General features: G+C 42.1%; 1 protein-coding gene across 13 annotated transcripts in view; it reads left to right on the forward strand.

Moving 5' to 3' along the window:
• The window catches only part of PAK5 (p21 (RAC1) activated kinase 5), a 308,972-nt gene that overhangs the window by 264,279 nt on the left and 28,079 nt on the right, over positions 1 to 16,614 (forward strand). For 11 of the 13 annotated variants that reach the window (XR_011530720.1, XR_011530718.1, XR_011530719.1 and 8 more), the window contains 4 exons: positions 246 to 737; positions 2,927 to 3,060; positions 6,360 to 6,486; positions 16,466 to 16,591. Coding sequence is in view for 6 of the 13 variants with exons in the window: in XM_070587857.1 (XP_070443958.1) it covers positions 246 to 737; positions 2,927 to 3,060; positions 6,360 to 6,486; positions 16,466 to 16,591 (879 nt within the window). In the remaining 7 variants the exon portion in view is untranslated. The remainder of the gene's footprint in view (positions 1 to 245; positions 738 to 2,926; positions 3,061 to 6,359; positions 6,487 to 16,465; positions 16,592 to 16,614) is intronic. The other 2 variants (XR_011530723.1, XR_011530722.1) reach the window with 1 other exon arrangement.

A 16,614-nucleotide genomic window follows, 5' to 3' on the forward strand; every position in this document is an offset into this window, starting at 1 on the left:
GAGTCTGCTTCTGGGGATTTTGGTAGGGAAAGGGGAAGAAAGAGGCTGGATAGGGAGGTTGGATGGTGATAAAGGGTGGGAGCTGAGGCAACCAGGCTTCTTGCAAAGTAAGCCTCACCCACAACCAGGTTGTGCAATGATGCTGTTCGCTCAGACCAGCTGCGGGTTGGCTCAGTAACTGGCTGTGGCGTTCAGATGTAGCAGGTGAATATGTGAATATTCTCCATCCATGTCTGTCTTCCCAGGTGGATTACGATCGAGCACAGATGGTCCTCAGCCCTCCACTGTCAGGGTCTGACACCTACCCCAGGGTCCCCGCCAAACTACCTCAAAGTCAAAGCAAAGCTGGCTATTCCTCAAGCAGCCACCAGTACCCATCTGGGTACCACAAAGCCACCCTGTACCACCACCCCTCCCTGCAGACCAGTTCGCAGTACATCTCCACAGCTTCTTACCTGAGCTCTCTCAGCATCTCATCCAGCACCTACCCCCCACCCAGCTGGGGCTCCTCCTCAGACCAGCAGCCCTCCAGGGTGTCCCACGAACAGTTTCGGGCTGCTCTGCAGCTGGTGGTCAGCCCAGGAGACCCTAGGGAATACTTGGACAACTTTATCAAAATCGGAGAAGGGTCAACCGGCATTGTGTGCATCGCAACCGAGAAACACACAGGGAAACAAGTTGCAGTGAAGAAAATGGACCTCCGAAAGCAACAGAGACGAGAACTGCTCTTCAATGAGGTAAGTGATGTGATTGGATCATCCCTTCGCGCCTGTGTAATATTTATTTCCCATTTCAAAATTAGTACATGTACATTTTAGGACATTAGAAAGCACTGAAAATATAAATACAAAAATAGCGTGCTCCATAATCCATCCTTCTGGTCTTTGCCTGTGTGTGTATGTCTGCTACCTTTGTGAAGTGCTTCATATGTCTCAGCTTCTGTGCTAAGCATCGATCTGGTTTCGTTCTCACGACAACTCTATGAGACAGAAAGATGTTATCGCCATAGCAACAAGGAAACCTGAACTCAGGTAACATAAGTGACTAGCCCAGGGTCATACAGCAGGTTGATGGCAGAGCTGGGGTTTGAATTCTAACAGATTCCAAACCCTCATGCTACACTCTCTGTACATATACACATTTTACACTGCTGTGTTATTGTGTATATTCTTTGCAGCCAATTTTTTATCACAATAAACAGAAGTAGTTTACTAATGGGCTGAATCACTCTTTAGGGACTTTAAAATATTTTTCCTGACTATAGAAGCAGTAAGTTCTTTGTGTAGAAAATATGAAAATACAGAAAATGCCCCATAATCCCACCATCAAGATATAGCCTACATTAATATTTCTGTATTTCCTTTCTATATTTTTTCTACTTAGAGAAATGATGTATAGTGTTGATTTCCAGAAAGTTTGCACCAATTTGGACCCTACCCATAGTCCTGTTTCACCCTCACTAGCATTGGATATATCACATTATCTGTTAATCTGATAAACATGACTAAATCTTTCTGCTTTAATTAACACTGTTATTACTAGTGAAGCTGAATTTATTTTTAAATGTTTATAGGCCATTTATATTTCTTCATCAAGTTATATGGCCTTTGCACAGTTTTCAGTTAGGGTAGTAGCCTTTGTCTTATTGATTTTTAAGAGCTCTTAATATATTAAGGAATTAACCCTTACTTATATATTTGTTGCACATATTTTTCCACTCTCTCATTTTGCTTTTGAATTTGCTTATTACTTGAGAACTGTAAAATGCACATTGGCGGAAAGACATGAGTACCTGTGTCTAGAACACGAAACATTTTGGAGCAATATCCCTTTAATGTGTCTAGAAGGTCTTGGGGAAAGAGATGAGCTTTTGTGGATGAGAAATCTGTGTCTTGAAGATATCAAGTCAAACTTCCAGTGTTAGATAATATGTCAGTCTCTAGCAAAGGCTGTACCCCCCACATCTCCTAATTCTCAGAGCAGTAGACGCATACTGTAAAAAATGCCATCAGCTATGACTTTGGACCTTCTTCTATGGTGACTCATGTGAAGCCACCAGTGGCTCCGCCCATCTCCAGTTCCCACAGGTGTTCATTTCTTTCCCATGCTCTGAACCTCACAGAGAGCACCAGTTGAGTGGGCTTCAGCTTCTTCCCAGTCCACGATTCCTGATTTCTGGAACTTATTTCTGAATCACAATGCCAGAATAGACAGGGCAAATATAATTTAGATAAGCAATTCTGTAATTTATTATTTAACACTGATTCTGGAAATGTCACCAGAAACAGCCACAGGGCAGCAATTTCTGGAAGTTCTCTCCGGTAAGCATTCTCAAGTTAGCCTTTTTATGCTTAAGTCAAATTTGTTTTTACCTTCAATACTTATCCTTTGTATTCAGCCCAAACCCCTCTCAGACCAACCCGGACCTTCTCCCAAGAAGTTAAGCTGATCTCATGTGGCCCCACCCTTACTAACTGTTTACTTCATTTATTTGTGAGACTCACTGTTCACTCACCCTGAGTTGATGACCCTTTTGCCAGGTTAACCACCAGTAGACTATGGATGGTGCCATTCTAAAGGAGACCCCCAGGGATAGCTATCATAACCGCCCAGAACAGTCAACTCAGCTCCCTCTTGTGAATGCAGACCTTGCCATGGTTCTGCCTGTTTTCACGTCTTATTCTCCCCTGCCCACCCTCTCTTCTTCTCCAATGTCTGGTTGACCTGCCATTTCCTCCCGAATTTATTAACTTAATTCCTTTTATATCTACTAGCTACTCTCAGTGCCGTCTTTTTCTCTATAGTAAATTCCTGAAAAAATCTCCCTCCCTCAATCAGGTGTATTCAAGGCATAGGTGTGAGCACAAGAGAACAAAAAGCTAAATTTCACTGTCACAAGTCAAAAAGTATCTTTCCCTTTGCCCAGGTTGTGATAATGCGGGATTACCACCATGACAATGTGGTTGACATGTACAACAGCTACCTTGTCAGTGATGAGCTCTGGGTGGTCATGGAGTTTCTAGAAGGCGGTGCCTTGACAGACATCGTTACTCATACCAGGTAAGTTTCTTTGCTATCCAGACAAATAAAGGTACTCATTATTCTCCTACAGGGTGAGGCCTCAATGACTATCTTTATGAACTCCTCCTAAATAGTAAGCACTTTGAAGTCAGGGAACATGATTGTCCTCTTCCTTTGTATCTCCCAAGTGCGTAGTATAATATCATGTATGTATAGTTCATTCATTCAACATTCTCCCTGCCCTCAAGATGTTCATTAATACCCATTGATTTTAAATCAGCAGGCTGCTGAGAATGAAGTTTCAGTGACAAATGATAGAATTTCCCCTCCCTACATAGATTTCTAAAACTGAGTTTCATTCTCCTGAGTTGTCATGTCATTGGTGTGTACACCAAGGGTACCTGGGGGAGGGAGCGGCAGGTGGAGGACCAAAGTTTTATGTCATAATAATGAACCTACATAGGAAAGAGGAATTCAATTCTGTTTTAAAATAGTGTTACAAGCAACAATGGTTAATTACTAGCCAGTAGCCTTGGCTACATGCTTCCCTGATATATCAGTTGTGGTCATTCATAAAGTGTTTATAAGGGCTGGCCCCGTGGCCGAGTGGTTAAGTTCTCGTGCTCCACTGCAGGCAGCCCAGTGTTTCGTTGGTTCAAATCCTGGGCGCGGACATGGCACTGCTCATCAAGCCACGCTGAGGCAGCGTCCCACATGCCACAACTAACAGGACCCACAACAAAGAATATGCAACTACGTACTGGGGGGCTTTGGGGAGTAAAAGGAAAAAAAATAAAATCAAAAAATAAATAAATAAAATAAAATCATGAAGTGTTTATAGATCACCTTTTATGTACCAGGCTCTTTCCTAAGCACTGGGGAGACATGTCTTACATGAATAATTCATGTCTTACAAATGAATAAGGCTCAGGTACATTCCCTTAAGAAAATCACAGATTAGAAATAAATACATGATAGTGCCTGTACAGAATGAGATGTATATAAGTAGCTTAGAAGAATACCTGAATGTCTCCATCAGGGAGAGCCAAGAAAGATTTCCAGTATAAGATGATATCTGAGATGAGTTTTGAGAGATGCATAGGAGTTTACTAAGAAGACAAGTGGGAGGAAAAGCCATTGAAGGCAGAAGACAGAGTATATGCTAAGACAGTGCTTCTCAAATTTTAATATGCATACAAATTACCTCTAGGTTTTATTAAAATGCAGATTCTGATTCAAATACTGATACTACTCTGCATTCTGACAAGGTCCCAGACAATGCCAGTGCTATAGGTTCATGGAACCACATTTGGGGGAGCAACGTTCTAAGGAACAAACATGTAAAAAGGCTTGTTACATTTGGGAAACTTTGGTCTTGCTGGTAAATAAAATGCAGAAGAGTTAAGAGAGGATTGTCATGAAGAAGAGGCATTGGATATTAGCTGATGTCACTGAAATGGCCCCCAAATCGTAAGTGACTCTAGACGAAGTACAGTACAGAAAGCAAGGTAGCAAGAAAGTGTTGGGAAACCCCGTGAGGGACAGAATATGCTGCTGTTTCTCCACTAAAATGAGGCAAAGTTTCAATCATGACCCTCTGCAGCTCTGAGTCTGTAGTACACCATCTCAAACAAAAGGGCGTGAGGGAAGACATGGAAGACATCACCATCGTTTCAGCTGGCAGACTCCTATTGGTGTAGCCATCACACATGCCCACCCCAAAAATATGTAAGATCATCTCAATGTGTAGAAACAACTGTACTGAAGAGACCTAAGAATAAGGCAAATGTGGCTTACATGTTAAACAATTAATAAAAATATGTCCAAGGGAGGGGCTCCCTAGGGCAAGAAAAAAGCCCCTCCCTTGGACATATTTTTATTAATTGTTTAACATGTAAGCCACAAAAGCAAGAACACAGAGGTTGTAGATTTCCACTCTGTTTCAGACAAGAATGTTTCTTCTCACCTGCCTTTGTATGGGGCCAATTCATTGCTGTAGGAAACCTCTTCAAAGAGGAGAGCATGTTTCTTCATACTTATCAGCTTTCTGCCTTCAACGTTCTCCTAATTGGCTATCTCCTTGGATTTTGCCTTGAATCTTAGTCTCACTTAGTCGGAGTTTGCTGGCATCAACAAGACAAACACAAATTCAAGGCCATTCATTTCCTTGTTCTGCTGAGTAAAGGGTCATCTGGGATTACTGGAGTTTCCTGGTCAGTCCTTAAATTTGGGCTCTGGTCAGTTACCCCTTCTGTTTCTCCTGACAGTCTCCTCTGTTTGCGTGATAGTTTGTTTTCAGAGCGCGTTCACATTTGCTGTCTAATTTGGGCCTCATAATAGCTCTGTGAGAGGGAGGAAGTAGTATACCTAGATGAGTTAGGCAAATGCCTAAATGGGTCATTTTGAGGATAGTGAGCAGCCCCCTGCTGTTCAAATAATTCTCACCTAGATCCCTCAATGGCTGAACTATTTTACTCATTAGAAAATGCATTCTTTTGAGTTGCGATGGCATTGTGATGTAGGGGGAAAGTGGAAAAGCGTGAGTTCTGAACTCAAAAGGGGTGGGGTTTGAATCATGATCTGGTCACTTTCTTAGCTGTCTAAACTTGGGCAGGTCACCTGACCTCAATCTCTTCAGCTGAAACCAGAAGTATCTTCTTCAGAGAGGTGCAGCCATGAAATGTGGGAGCCCATGTCCAGTGCTGTACTTGCCTTCCTCATTCCCATGGTCCATTTATTAAAATATGATCCATTCATGCTTAATTATTAGTAACTTCCTAGGTACAGTTTCCTTCTGACAGAGGGACTTGGAGCAACAGGAACTCCCAACTCCTGAAAAAGCAAGAGGGAGGCCTAGTGAGAGGCAGGGTAAGTCTTAGGGGTGTCTTAAAGATCCCTGAGTCTAACCTTGAAGAGAACTGTGGCTGTCCCGTTTCCAAAATGAGGAAAATGAGACCCAAGGAAGTTAAAGGACTTGCTCAAGGACCCCTGGAACTTTGGCTCTATTCAGAGTGTTCTCTCTAGGACCCTGGCGGTTTGGCAATACCTAAGGAATTAACTATAAGAGTCCAAGAAAGGGCATTGCATCAGTGATCCAAAAGCCAGCAAATGGGGTCTCTTTGCTTTTGCTTATATGTGGCCCCTGTCATCCTAAGTCCCAAGCCTTAGGTTCCATGAATCAGATCCCAAAGATTGCCTTCTCGTTGCCTGTAGATTTTCCAGACACTGGCTGGAGAGCATGGACTGGTTCACTACTACCAAAGGGAGCTGCCTCTCTCCATCATTTCAAAGATATTCTTAATCCTGTCCTTGCTCCTTAAATGTTATTTCCTTTCTAGAATGAATGAAGAACAGATAGCTACCGTCTGTCTGTCGGTTCTGAGAGCTCTCTCCTACCTTCACAATCAAGGAGTGATTCACAGGGACATAAAGAGTGACTCCATCCTGCTGACGAGCGATGGTCGGGTAAGATTTTCACATTGGCCTCCTCACACTTTACCTTGTCACTTTGTCTGTCTTGGGTATTATCCTTCTAAGAACACTTTCTCATAATTCTAATTTTTCTTACTTGCAAGTCACCCACTGCCCTTCCCAGAAGGCTTACAAAAAGGAAATTACCATCCTCTGTGTCATCCTCTTAGTCAGAGTTATCTGTGACCTGAATTTGATGGATAATTTTCTATCTTAATAACGAGTGGGAAGGAATAGAAACTATGGAAATTTCTTTTCTTTTCTTTTCCTGCCACGTTCGTATTTTTGTTGGAGGAGAGAAAATGACTTTTCTAGGGTTGTGCCCACCCTATTCATTTGACTGTGCATGTCTGCAGTATCTCTCAGTGTCCTTGCAGGAAACAGATGACAAACTCCAGTGGGTAATTTGAGGAGAGTTTCATAAAGGTGTGGGCAGATGCAGAAGAGTCATAAGGAACTGTGCATGAGGATTAGAGCAGTATTCTAGAATGGAGCACCACTCTTATGCCCCATGGCTGAAGAGGTACGGCACAGAACTAGTTACTGGGAATCTGGACATAGAGATTGTTGTGTGAAGAGGGTTGCTTGGCAGGAGTTCTGGTCTTTAGTGGAAGCTAGACCACAGTGAACCTGCAGGATGGGAGCTGGGGGCATAAATACTCCCACCTCATTCTGCTCCTTGGACCTTCCAATGTCCTCCTATTGGTGCTTCCCATTGGCTGAACCCAATCAGAAGCCATTGATGCAGTCAATACAGGTTGGCCTTCCAGGGCCCAGAGAAGGGAGGAGAATAGATCTGAAGGACAAACAGAAGCTATCCATCACACTAGCATATCTCCAGGCCCAGATTTCTTGATTTCCCTTTGCTGCAACCTGCTTATGAGATTCTGTTGAAACTCATCAGCCACACCAGGGTACAAAAGAACATAGGATACAACAGCCAAGGAAACAAAGAGTTGACATTCCGAGGAAGACATAGTTAGATGGAAAAGTTTCCAAGCATAGATTTTCACTATTTAGGTCATTTTGACCTCCCTGAAACTCCCACCAGAGGTAATAGCCCTGGGATGAATGAAGCCAGCTTCCCCTTTGATGCTCTTGTCTTTTACAACCTAGCAACCTCAGCCATATGGAAAACATTCATGTCACATCAGAATATGCCCAGGAATGATCAGAGGGCAACCAGAAGAAACTGCCCAAATGCTTTGGCTTTTCTTCTTTTGTTTTAAAAAGATTGTCAATTTTATTGTGGAAAATTCAGAAAAGTATAAAGGATAAAATAAAGATCAGTCTTAATCCCATTTCTTATTTTTCCCATATTTCCATGCATATGTACATATAATTTGCAAATTTGGGATTATAATTCATGGGCAGTTTTAAGTCCTGCTTTTTGCATTAGTCTGGCTGAAATTTTTTTTTTTACGCCTGGGAAAGATTCATCCTGAGCTAACATCTGTTACCAATCTTGCTTTTTTTTTTCCCTCCCCAAAGCCCCAGTACATAGCCATACATTCTAGTTGTAAGTCTTTCTAGTTTTTATTTGTGAGCCACCACCACAGCATGGCTGCTGACGAGTGGTATTGTTCCGTGACCAGGAACTGAACCTGGGCTGCTAAAGCGATAAGAGCACCGAACTTTAACCACTAGGCCATCAGGGCTGGCTTTGGCTGAAATTTTTTTAAAAAGAGAGTATGGGTGTGTGTATCAGTTAGCTTTTGCTACATAACAAATCACTCCAGATTTTGTGGCCTAAAACAACCACCTTTTATTTGCTCACAATTCTTAGTTGGCAGTTGAATCTGAATAAGCTCTATGGACTGTACCAATGTCAGTTTCTTGGTGTTATATAAGGTACAGAATATCTTATTGTTTTGTAAGATGCTAACATCAGGGAGGACTGGGTGCACATTTCTTTGCAACCTCCTATGAACCTATAATTATTTCAGAATAAAAAATAAAAAGACAGTGAATTGCTCAGGGTTAAGAGGATAAATCCTTTCTGGACCCTTCAAAGATTAGAAGGGAGATTATTTGCTATCAACTGAGAGTGAATCGTTCTCTAATGTCCAAGGCAGAAATAATATCTAGTAAGTCACTAATTTGTCTTAAGCAGGAGGACTGTGATGTTCGGGGTTTGAAAGGGAAAATAAATAGCATGTCATAGAGTGGTTACAAGAATTACATGAAGAATTTGTATAAAACCATCAGAAGTAAACCAGGTACAAGGTCGATGCTCAGAGAGAAGGCAGTCCTCCCTCCCACCCCACCACTCCCCACCCTTGCAATTAACAGTTGAGTAAATTCATCCACGATCTTTTCTCAGCCTGGAGCTTGCATTTGAGAGATGATACTTAGGGGCCACTAGACAATGAGTGATTAACTTTTATCAAATTTATTGACTGGAGTGGAATTCAAACCCATGACTTCTTAAGCCCAGTGCATCTATTGAAAAGGGACACACAGGGGCCGACCGGTGGCACAGCAGTTAAGTTCGCAGGTTCTGCCTCTCGGCAGTGTAGGGTTCACAAGTTCAGATCCCAGGTGTGGACCTGGCACCGCTTGGCACGCCATGCTGTGGTAGGTGTCCCACATATAAAGTGGAGGAAGATGGGCATGGATGTTAGCTCAGGGCCAGTCTTCCTCAGCAAAATGAGGAGGACTGGCAATAGTTAGCTCAGGGCTAATCTTCCTCAAAAAAAAAAAAAAAGAAAAGAAAAGGAACACATAAGTGATCTTTATGGTCTTTTTTTAAAATGTAAATTGATTGCCACAACTTAAGAATTGGAGGAGATCACATAAAATTTCAGATTCCTATCTTCCTTGAAAAAAAAATCAAAGTATCTGACAACACTGTGTCTGAATTCACACACAGCAGTAATGGAGGTGGTGCGATGAGGGTGATTAGGACCATAGCAGATACTGTGCGTGCCCCACGTGTGTCTTCACAGGATTTCCTATTTCAGCACTCACTTGCTCCACCTCCAAATGCCACCACTGGCATCTCTCTGCCTGGGGCCTTTCTCTGGCCACTGTAGTCTGCTCTTCTGGTACAAGGCGGGCTAGAAATTCTAGGGAATTCACATCCACACTCCCAGGATCAGCCTGGAAACCAGTGATGGGAGTCGGTGTGTAAATACCCCAGCACTCTTGCCCTTGGGTGGAATAGCTCTGAGGCACCTGTCCTCCACAGTCTGCACACTGCCTCAGCGGATTAAGCTCTGGTTCCCACAGTGGTAACTTGCCTGGTAACTAACTCGTGACTGACTGCCTTCCCTACCCTGTTAGGCGTCCCCATTTCACTAGTGTTTCCTGCTTGTCCCCAGTAACCGACCTGCACTGAATCCAGTTCTCAGCATGTGATTCAGGGGAGGCCCAAGCTGGTACAGTACCTAGAGACAATGTGATGTGTTTGTGGCCTCACTCCCACAGGATTTGAAGTGAGGGGCCATAGACTGGCAACCAGGGCCTTCTAAGGTTCCACATCCCTTTTACTGTGCCCCTGACAACCAACTGGAGGTCAGTATCTCTTTCCTGAGGGGTCGTGCCCCTAGTTTTCCATTGTCTCCAGAGGCCCATTTAATTCATTGGTATTATTTGCCTGTTCCCATAGGCATTTGTATTTGTTGTTTTTCAAATAACTAGAACTTTACAATTAGAAGAAGACCTGAAGATTATCTCCCAAAAGCTCTTCTTCAATAAACAGAGATTTAGGCATGTCCAATAGCTTGTAAATTCATTCCTTTCAGATGGTGTCTGGGACACACCCGGACTCTCCCCCTCCTTTCTTCCCTGCTACTCCCCAGAGGTTGCTTTTCCTAATGCAGGAAGCACAGCGTGAAAGGTCAGGAGACCCAGGCTTGAGTCTCCCTCAGATACTGGCGAGCAGTCTTGGGCAAATTCCTGCCGCTCTCTGCACTCGGTCAAATGGCCGAGGGGCTGGCTGAGGTCTCTGTGCCGTTCCAGCTGAGCTCCTGTGATGTCTTCCCTCTCCTCTTGGATTTGGCAGCTGAAGAAATGGGCATTAAGCTGGAGGCACTATCATCACTTCTGGTCCCTTCTATGACCTCTCTCAGTCCCCTTGTCCCTAGGTCATTGCTCTTCTTAAAAGAGAAATTTGCAAACTTTAGCAAGCATCAAAACTGCTGGAGACATTGGCAAAACAAAAAAAAAATTCCTGGGCCCTGTCAACACAAATAATCCATAATCAATCTACAAATCAAAATTTGGATGAGTTTATTATGAGCCAGATCTGAGGACTAGCCCAGGGCCTTCCTTCTCCAAGGAAGGGCACCAAAGAAGTAGGATGTACTTCTTTGTGGTTATATACTGTCATGGAACAAAGAGCATACAGCACATATGCTAGGAATGTCCTTTTACAATAGTCACGAGATTGCTTTGCTGGCACAGCAGATCAGTGAACACAGCAGGTCTGTGGTCACAAGGTCACAGGCAGGTCAGTAATTAATCCTTAGTTTAGGGAGAGACGCTTCTCCTAAAGGAATTGCTGATATGAGGGGAAGTTACATCCCTATGTTTAAGAGCATCATTCTTGTCTTTGGGACGCAGTAAATATTTAAAGCTGACATACAATGCATGCTCAACAGGCCACATCAGGCCCTTTTGGGGAAAAAAAAAGCTCAGGCTGAATTAATTTTAAACCAAATATCTTCCTTATATACTCTTAATAACCTATTGCTTTTTATTTATTTATCAGCCCCACCCCCAGAGGTTCTGGTTCAGGTGGGCTGGGTGGTACCCAAGAACCTGCATCTCTAATGAGTTCCCAGGGGATGCTGATGCTACACGCTTTGACTACCATTACCTTATAGGAAGCATCCAGGAACCAGGCACAAAAGCATCCATCTTTCTGTCTTAGCAAAAACCAGGAGCAAATGCAAGAATTTTTTAGAATGTATGCAATTTACAGAATGAGGGTTTTACATTCTATTTTAAATCCGTGGCTATCTTGTGGAGAGACTCTCTTTTGCCCCCTTTCTCCTATGTTTTTGTGGGGCCCCTGATTCCTTACAGGACACACTGAGATGGATAGGATCTCAGGTTTAAATAGCAGCTTTGTCTGAGCTCTAAGCTCCAGTTCCTTGTCTGGCCCCTGTGAAACAAGCTACATCTCCTCCTTTTAGGGGGCGGGCAGTGTGCTAGCCGTTTGAGATGAAGATGGTTTCCTAAACAGCCATGTTGTGTAATTCTATCTAAAATAAGGCTCGGCTTAGAGTCTATGTGATTTGCTTTTAAGATCTGCCTGCAATGTGTTATTATACTCATTACTTGAGTTCTCATTATCTACGTGCAGATTTATCTGGATGAATGTTGTGTGCAATTATATTCTTTTAGAAAATGTCTCTTTTATATACCTGGATGAGTAAAAAAATCATGCAGAAGCACTTACACTCCTGCAACAGAAGAACAGGCCTGGCTCCCAAGTGTCAAGTTTTTCACTTTCTCATCTTACATTTTGTCAGGGAGATGATTATTTGTCAGTCAGGTTTGGGGTCTTTTTGTTTTATGTCTGGAAGGAAGGAGCCGTTCTAGAAATACTGATGTTAAAAACTCCCAATACCAGGGGCCAGCCCGGTGGCACAGCAGCTAAGTTCACACATTCTGCTTCGGCGGCCCAGGGTTTGCCAGTTTGGATCCCGGCTGCTGACCTACACACCGCTTATCAAGCCATGCTGTGGCAGGCGTCCCACATATAAAATAGAGGAAGATGAGCATGGATGTTAGCTCAGGGCCAGTCTTCCTCAGCAAAAAGAGGAGGATTGGCGGCAGATACTAGCTCAGGGCTAATCTTCCTCAAAAAAAAAAAAACTGCCAATACCAAAATGTTGATACATTCACCTCCATAATCATTCAGGTTTCTTAAATTTACAGGCAAATGAAATTTATTTTCAAAATTGTTCCTTCTCTATCGTCCTTACAGTAGGGTTGCAATTTCACTCACACTTGAACTTGAAATAACCACACACACCCGTGCACACACAATTATAGTTTCTCTGTCTCTTAAAACTAACCGGGACTTCTTGACAAAGTTCTACTGACTAGATTTTTTTTAAAAACCTTCTATTTTAATTCAATCTATTACATTAGTCTGCTTACATAATTTAAACATAGTCTATCAAAGTTCAACCACATTATTGTAAGGTTTAAGTGACACCTTTAAAACCTCCATCTTTCAGATTTGGCCACCACCTACTTCCTCTTCCCACCTTCCACTACCATCTTTCTCAAGATGGAGTCTGAGAGAAGAAGGGACAAATGAGGCTTATGGGACCTCAGGGTAAAAGAGATAAGACCCATCTTCTTGTTCCTCTCTGGTCCCTGCCTTGGCATTACTGGTCTCTTCTGCTACCTGGACTGGTGACCACTGGGGATTAACAGGTCCCATCAGCTTCTGGGCTTTTCAGGAGGGTGCCTCTGCAGTATTCCACAACTCCAGCCTCTTGCCTCAAGTCTTGAAAGCCATCCTTGAGACTGCTTCCTCATGTCAACCGTGGGCTTGTGGCAGGTATCCCCCATTCCCCCACTGAGATTTGGAGGAGCTTTTGGATCCCTGCACACCACTCAAAGGCCAGGGAAGCCAGTAGCATTGCCTCCAGTTCACTTTCACCCACTCTGTTGTGCCATCTCTCCATGGAGGCCATACTGGGAATAGCCAAGGCTGATGTTCAGCCAGTATACACTAGTACATCTATACCCATTGTTAAAAGATTGCAGTATTTTTATGCTTATTTGTTAATAGCCAGTGTTTCAAGTCATTGGAGTACCCTCCGTTACCCTAGCCCTGCGTGGGGGCCACCTCCCAACCTCATTAAAGATGGTAATACTCCCAGGATCACTTTAGGATAGCTCTTAACTTTACATCTAGATTCTGATTGGTCTAGATGAATCTGGTTATTAAATATTTTTAATATTATCTCTGAACACAGACGTATCTGGCTTCTCTTCTCCCTTGTTTGTGTGGGGATGTGTGCTACTCTGATATTTCTGAAGCCCACCACCAGTTGAGGCAGACATAATCAAATAATAATCAAATCTGTGTCCTTTTCTGCAAATAATCCCAGGCTAAAAGGGGTAGACTGTAGGATTTTCACTTCTCTGAATTGTAGACTCCTTTTACAATAGGACAACAATGATTTTGGACCAGCTACCGTGGCCACAGGGCTCTCTTCTTCATACCACATGGAAATTTTATGATCTGAGGTATCTAATCTTGATTCTGGATATGCCAAAGCAATTAAGAAAATTCTCTCTTCTAAACCAGCTTTCTCTAGCATTTCTCCTGCAGAAATCTAATCTCCTCCCATCCCAAACCATACCACTAACCTTGGCCTGATTAGAGAGAGAATCATGAACAAGGAAATGAAAAAAGAAAAAAACACATTAATAATTTCCAAAACATTACCCCCATTTCCTCTGTATTCCAACTTTGATTCTAGAAACAGCTGTCTTGGCAAGTTGATGATGGTTTCAGAAAGAGCACCAATGTGGTTTCTATCACATGATCTGCTATCTATGTATGTGTCAATATAAAATAAAGTCAACCTACTAGCATGTGGTTTTGAGTACTACTGCTTTCCCTGCTCTTAACACAGTGAGACTTCACAATTGCCCATGGGGAATGTCATTTCTAGCCAGTGGGACAAAATCAGCATCAGCAAACAATTAAAGATTGAATGGGTGCTAAATTCTCTCAAATTTGGAGAGGAGAGAGATGAGTATGGGCTCCTGAGAAAAATTCTGGAGGAAGTGAGAAGTGATCAGGTAGCCTTGAAAATTGAATATGTTTTCCCAGTAAGTTTAGGAAAAAGGCAAAGATGTCCACTCTCACTACTTTTCAACATCATACTGGAAGTGCTAGCTAACGCAGTAAGACAAGAAAAGGAATAAAATCTGTACAGATTGGGAAGGAAGAAATAAAACTGTCTTTCTTCACAGATGACGTGATTGTCTTTGCAGAAAATCAAAAAGAATTGACAAGAAAAACTCCTAGAACTAATAAGTGATTATAGCAAGATTGCAGGATATATGTTTAATATACAGAAGCCAGTCTCTTTCCTATATACCAGCAGTGAACAAATGACATTTGAAATTAAAAACACAATGCCATTTACCTTAGCTCCCCAAAAGTTAAATATTTAGATATAAATCTAACAAAATATGAGGAAAACTACAAGACTCTGATGAATGAAATCAAAGAAATAAATGGAGAGATAGTCCATGTACATGGATAGGAAGACTCAATATTGTCAAGATGTCATTTCTTCCCAACATGATTTATAGAGTCAATGCAATCCCACTCAAAATCCCATCAAGTTATTTTGTGGATATTGACAAATTGATTCTAAAGTTCATATGGAGAGGCAAAAGACCAACACAACAGCTGACACATATTGAAGAAGAACAAAATTGCGAGGCTTACACTACCTGACTTTAGGACTTACTACAAAACTAGAATAATTGAGACAGTGTGGTATTGGCAAAAGAGTGGACCAATAGACTGATGGAATAGAATAGAGAGCCCAGAAATTGACCCACATGAATATAGTCAGCTGATCTTTGACAAGGGAGTAAAGGCAATACAATGGACCAAGGTGGTCTTTTCAACAAATGGTGCTGGAACAACTAGATATCCACATGCACAAAAATGAATCTAGACACAGACATTACACACTTCATGAAAGTTAACTCCATGTGGAAAAATATATTAGATGGAAGTATAGGTTTAGAATGAAGGAAAGAGGTCTAAATTAAGCATAGAGAGAAAAAAGAATATCTAGCAAGAGTATATAAAAAGAGAAGAGGTGAGGGTAGGAACCCACACCGTAAGAAGCACGAATATTTAAAGTGTAGGCAGCAGAGGTAGAGCCAGAGAAGAAGATTGAAAAAAGTTCAGAGCATATGAAGAGAACCAGGGGAGAATTTGTGCCTGAGAGACTGTACCTTTGATGTATGGAAATTTTAACTTCAGATGGCCATTCTGAACCATTGCCAACCAATGCCCAAAGAATTGCTTTCTTTGAATGTATTTGATCATCACCAACAAAGCTAAGTGGCAGTCCTCTTCAGTGAGGCCACCTGAGGTTCAGACCAGGTCATCATGAACAGGAATCACACCTCCCAGATATAAACTGAATCCTGGTCACCCAGAATATATAAAGCAGCAGGGTGCCTAATGGTGCAGTGTGTTCTTAAGAGTATTCTTAAAAGCTCTGTGTAGGAGTTTTCAGAATTTTTTTCTTTTTGATGACGTCTAAGATAAATAGCATATACATACATACACTGGGTCATTAGAATGACCACCTTAAACCCCTGGTAACCAAGTGCTAACACCCAGTTTGTTTGCCTGTAATGCCACTTGCATTGATGTTCACATTGGCATCTTCAGTTGTCGTGAGCAAAGGAGCAAAACAAAAAGAAAAAGGGAGCCAGTACTCCCAATATCTCAGCATCCTGTATAAATGAGATCTTGCAATAATTCAAATATAGAAATGAGGCTGGTTATTTGAATGATCTCATGGTACTTAGAAATCTAAATGCATTCAACACAGAAGAACCTGAAGTGCAGGGGTTTGTACAAAACTCACATTGAGAATAGCAATTTGCTTAGACTAAAACTTCACCTGTTACATTAAATTAAATTAAGCTTCTGGGTTTGAATTTTAATGAATTTGTTGTTTTGGGTATATTTAATTTATAACTGTTTTTGGTTTCATAATTTTATAGAAGATATCAGCAGCAGGAGTTTAAACATTTCAAGTCAACCCTGGTGGACCCGTGAGAGGTTTTTCCATTAAAATGAATCGTGCTTTCGAATAAAAGGGTCTGACCACCTCTCCTCCGGTATTTCCAAGCCCTGCTAATGAGACTGTTTTGTTCTGAATTTACAACTCTCTCTCTATTTCTAAGTCTAGCAGCCAGTATTTTAAAATAGCTTCTTGCGTTCCTTTGCTTTCAGATAAAGCTGTCTGACTTTGGTTTCTGTGCTCAAGTTTCCAAAGAGGTGCCGAAGAGGAAATCGTTGGTTGGCACTCCCTACTGGATGGCACCCGAGGTGATTTCTAGGCTACCTTATGGGACAGAGGTAAGGGGGTGGCAGTCACTGTT

This window comes from Equus przewalskii, chromosome 21, assembly GCF_037783145.1.
Source record: "Equus przewalskii isolate Varuska chromosome 21, EquPr2, whole genome shotgun sequence".
Classification (NCBI taxonomy): Eukaryota; Metazoa; Chordata; class Mammalia; order Perissodactyla; family Equidae; genus Equus; species Equus przewalskii.